This window comes from Cupressus sempervirens, chromosome 10 (assembly GCF_028749045.1).
Source record: "Cupressus sempervirens isolate cs-2001-9-10 chromosome 10, ASM2874904v1, whole genome shotgun sequence".
NCBI classification, from domain to species: Eukaryota; Viridiplantae; Streptophyta; class Pinopsida; order Cupressales; family Cupressaceae; genus Cupressus; species Cupressus sempervirens.
This window is the reverse complement of record NC_143127.1, coordinates 740,773,862-740,778,855: the sequence shown is the minus strand read 5'-3', so window position 1 is coordinate 740,778,855 and position 4,994 is coordinate 740,773,862. Positions and strand designations below refer to the sequence as shown.

The following is a 4,994-nucleotide window of genomic DNA, read 5'->3' as shown; positions in this document are numbered from 1 at the left end:
ATTTTGCACATGTAGAGCTCCTAAACCATAAGTCTTGGATTTTGCTTCTCCTTTTTTAATGTATCTTGGCAGGTGAGTTAAGAGCTTAAAGCTAGTGTTTCAACTTTTGGGTATTCATGAATCTTTTTGTATAGATCATCAAGTGCAAAGTGGTCTATATTATTGTACCAATAATCATTCACTATACTTGTGGTCAAATGTTCTAGTAGTTTTCATAGAATGTCCGAAAAGTGGTGCACACGTGGACTAATTACCAACCAAAAATTTAAAAAAATGATTGATTATTAGTAATACATGTGATCTACTATATAGGGGAAACAACTCAGTAGCCGTCCAGGCTAGCTTCGTGCACCTACAGTGCCTAATCTGTACATTGAAATTTGCCAATTTTTTCAGTGAACCTTCGTAGGCGAGTGAAGAGCTTAAAGCCAACCTTTTGGCTTTCCCACATTTACTAGATTCTTTGTAGAACTCGTAGAGTGCGAGGTGGTCTAAAGGTGATATTTTAAATCGTTCCCACCACTAAGACCCCCCAATAGTCGTTATACTACTTTTTGGACAAATGGACCAATCTACAATCAAGAAAACTAAAGAATGAAAAGAAAGGAACGACTTTTGATGTTCATGGTGATTTATTTTAGCATATTTGAGAGCGGACTTTTTTTGAATGGTAATGAAAGAAAAGATAACAACTAACATGACAACATTGTGTATATTGACAACAACTGAATCGTTTCCCTATATATATATATATATATATATAAAGGAAGAAGTGACAAATTCCGTACATTTCTTTGGCTATTTAGCCACCGGCGTGACAAAAAGATGATAGATTATTAAAATCCATAACCGTTAATGAATCGCTTCAATACAAATAACTGTATAATCACAACAACTATCCCTACTTCCCCATTCTGACATTGAAAAATGGGGCTCTCCTTGACCTTTCGCACCCATTTTCCCATAATTAGCCAAAATTTCTACCGAACTCTGTACTTCAACCGCAGTGTGCTAAACTCGAAAAACCAAACTCAAATCTCCAAAATTAAAGCCAATTTCACGATCTGCCCACACCAGAACGGTGTATAAATCCCTTCTGCAAATTCCACCGAATAACTTGTCCTCCAAAACAGTCCCCCCCCCACAATTAACGCCAAACGGCGAACTTGATGCAAATCTCTCTACAGACTATATAAAATCCCTTCTTCCATTACAATCCAAACACCAGAGGAAGAAGATAAGCCAAAATGTTCATCACCAAGATCGCATCTGTAACTATTCTGCTAGCAATTCTGTCACATTCCGGCGGTTCCAATGCCTTGTGCAGGTGCCGAAGGGGCAAAGGCATGAGATCAAAAAGCCCATCGACAGTAAAATTCTACTACCACAACAATATGGACGAGACCAATGCAAACAAGGTGCCCATGATGGGGAGTAACGGCTACGGAAACACCGTTGTGTTCGACGACCCGCTAACGGTTGGGCCGACTCTGAATTCGACCGTGGTGGGAAGAGCGCAGGGCGTGTACACGGCTAGTTATGACCATTTGGGCGATTTCTTCGTGGCCTGGTTTGCTTTTACGGCATTTGTCCAGAGCCCCCGTTTGAACGGGAGTCTGACGTTGGTGGGAGCGACGGGTGGAATGCAGCAGGGAAGGGAGAAGATGAAGATGCCCGTTGTCAGCGGCACCGGCGATTTTGCATTTGCTACCGGTGTGGCTACCGTTCGGACGGACGCCGGTGCCTCTAATGCTACTTATATGCGCCTCTTCTTCAACATCGAGCTTTTCTATTGAGTGAAAAGAAAGGAGTTTTAATGGTGTTTCTTAGATTCAGCTGTGTAAGGAGTCTAGGGACCTCGTATTGAAAGGTTTTCATTCATTCTTCTTGTTATGATTCTTGATTAAGAAATTTCTTGTAGTAAATTTGTTGTTGTGAAAGTTTTAGATTTTGAAAAGGTTGATTTCAATTGTGTTGGCTTTTAAATTTTTTACATGGTGGTCGTAGTGTTATGAATTTTGAGTAAGACACTTTCCATTCTTGATTTTGCTTAGGAACATTTTCTCAATTTCATTTGTAGACAACATTTTCTCAATTTCATTTGTAGACAACATTCGTAGTCCTTTGAATCTAGTTTCTAAATTACTAAATTTTTTTCAAAATGGTTTAGTTTTAGGTCCTCAAAAAAGGGGGCCACAAAAAGTGGTATTGTTTATTCCAAAAAAACATAGCACAGTACAAAGTGTGGCCCCCCTAAAATTTTAACTTTTTTTTAAAAATTTTTTAATCGCTTTGGTCAAAAGTTACTTAACACTATGTAGTTTATCCAAGATTTTTCGAGTAATTTTATAATGTCTATTTTTTTTTTAACGAATTTTTTAACTAGACACATCCCAAAAACGTGAAATATCTGTGTGCTCCCCCTAGAAATAATTGAAAACTAATCTAAAATAAAAACTTTTTTTTTTCAAAGTGTGTAGAATGGAGTCTAGTTTCTAAAAAACTAAGTTTTTACAAAATTCGATGAACGAGCTAAAATCTATAGCCCAATTAGTACATGGTGGTTTTTGACAAAAAATGAACATACATTCAAAATAAATTATAGATGAAAGGCTTGAAATAGTTCAAATTAAAAATAAATTATATGGTTAGATAGCTAACACAGAGACCTATAATGCTATGTAACCTGATCTTATCGATACCCAACCACAAGAAATCTTGAAGGGGAGCACAAAAGAAAAAATAATCATTTTTTGTGTGTTTGCTGGAAAACACATCTCAGGCATGTTCATCAAATCCAAACCTTTGGGTTGGATCTGCAAGGCAAAACCAAGCCTTAGGCTTGGGTTTGATTAAGGTTTAAATAGCGCATGCGCCCTATAGCGCACACGCACTATTTAAACCTCAACTCTAAATAGCGCATGCGTGCTATAGGGCGCAAGCACTATAGTGTGCACGCACTATTAAGATGTAAGTTGCAAAAGAGAACTAGGGGGGGGGGGGGATAGGGGAATGGCTATGTGTGTGCATGAAAAAGATAGAGAGAAATTAGGTGATAGGAGAGAGGAGAGAGTACAGGATGGGAGAGAGAAAGTGAGAAAGAGTAGGGGTGGCAAAGAGAGTATAGGATGAGAGAGAGAGAGAGAGAGAGAGAGAGAGTAGGGGTGGCAAAGAGAGGAAGTGTGAGAGAGAGTACAGGTGGAAAAGAGAGAGTGCGAGATGGGGGAAAGAGATTTAAAGTAGGGGATGGGAGAGAGAGAAAGTGTGAGAGAGAGTACAGGTTGGGAGAGAGAGATTAAGAGTAGGGGATGGAGGAGAGAGAGAGTAGGTGATGGGAGATAGAGTGGGAGAGGAAGAACTTGAGAGAGAGGAGGATGGGAGTGCATGTGTGTGAAAGAGAGAGAGTATGGAATGGGAGAGGGGGAAGAAAAAGTAGCTCAAGAGAGAGTAGGGGATGGAAGAGAGAGTAGGCGATGGGAGAGGGAGTGGGAGAGGGGGAGACAGGGGGGAATAGAAATGTGTGTAAGAGAGAAAGAGAGAGAGAGAGAGAGAGAGAGAGAGAGAGAGAGAGGAGGGGATAGGAGAGAGTGTGAAAATTTAAGAGAGACTAGAGGGTAGCAGAGAGAGAGAGAGAGAGAGAGAGAGAGAGAGAGAGAGAGAGAGTGGAGAGGGAGAGAGTAAGAGTGAGAGTGAGAGAGAGTAGGCAGTGGGAGAGGGAGTGGGAGAGGGAGAGCAAGTGAGAGAAAAAGTAGGGGATGGAAGAGGAGAGAGGGGGGATGGGTGTGTGTGTGTCAAAGAGAGAGAGTCAAGAATGAGAGAGGGGAGAGAGAGATAGAGAGAGTAGGCAATGGTAGAGGGATGGGAGAGAGAGGGAGAGAGAGAGAGAGAGAGAGAGAGAGAGAGAGAGAGAGAGAGAGAGAGAGTAGGTGGTGGGAGAGGGAGTGGGAGGGAGAGAGAGGTGGAATGGAAGCATTTAAGAGAGATAGAGTAGGGGATGGGAGAGAGTAGGCAGTGGGACAAGGACTGAGAGAGAGGGGGGGGGGGATGGAAATGTGTATTTATTTATAAGAGAGATAGAGTAAAGGATGGGAGAGAGTGTGAGAGTTTGAGAGAAAGTAGTAGGGGATGGGAGAGAGAGTGAGAGTAAGGGATGGGAGAGAGTGTGAGAGTTTGAGAGAAAGTAGTAGGGGATGGGAGAGAGAGTGAGAGTAAGGGATGGGGGAGAGAGAGAGAGAGAGAGAGAGAGAGAGTAGAGAGGAAGAAAGAGAACTTGAGAGAGATAGACAGTAGGTAGTAGGAGAGGGAGTGAGAGAGGGAGAGGGAGAGGGAGAGAAATAGGGGGGATGGGAGTGTGTGTGATAGATGTAGAGAGTAGGGGATGGGAGAGAAGAAGAAGAGTGGGGGGGATAAGAGTGTGTGTATCTATGAAAGTGAGAGAGTAGGGGATGGGAGAGAGTGTGAAAGTGTGAAATTAGGGGGTGGCAGAGAGAGAGTACGATGATGGGGGAGAGAAAGTAGGCGATGGGAGAGGAAAAGAGAGAGGGGAGATGGGAGTGTGTGTGTGTGTAAGAGAGATAGAGCATGGGATGGGAGAGAGTGTGAGAGTGGATGAGAGAGAGAGAGTACGACGATGGGGGAGAGAAAGTAGGCGGTGGGAGAGGGAAAGAGAGAGGGGGGATGGGGGTGTATGTGTAAGAGAGATAGAGTAGGGGATGGGAGAGAGTGAGAGCATGAGAGAGTAGGGGATGGGAGAGGAGAGAGAGTAGGGGATGGGGGAGAGTGTGAGAGAGTAGGGGATGGGAGACGAGAGAGAGAGCAAGGGATGGGGGAGAGAAAGTAGGCGGTGGGAGAGAGAGTGGGAGAGGCAGAGAGAGCTTGTACAAGATGGGGGAGAGAGAGAGAGAGAGAGAGTAGAGAGGGAGAGAGAGAACTTGAGAGAGAGAGATAGTAGGTAGTAGTAGTGTGAGTGTGAGAGAGAGTAGGGGGTGGTAGAG

General features: G+C 43.1%; 1 protein-coding gene across 1 annotated transcript; it reads left to right on the top strand.

Moving 5' to 3' along the window:
* Positions 1-1,247: 1,247 nt before the first annotated feature.
* On the top strand, positions 1,248-1,796 carry LOC149536008 (dirigent protein 5-like). Its single transcript, XM_089806219.1, has one exon. The coding sequence runs from the start codon at positions 1,248-1,250 to the stop codon at positions 1,794-1,796; it is 549 nt and encodes a 182-aa protein (XP_089662345.1).
* The last annotated feature ends 3,198 nt before the right edge of the window (positions 1,797-4,994 follow it).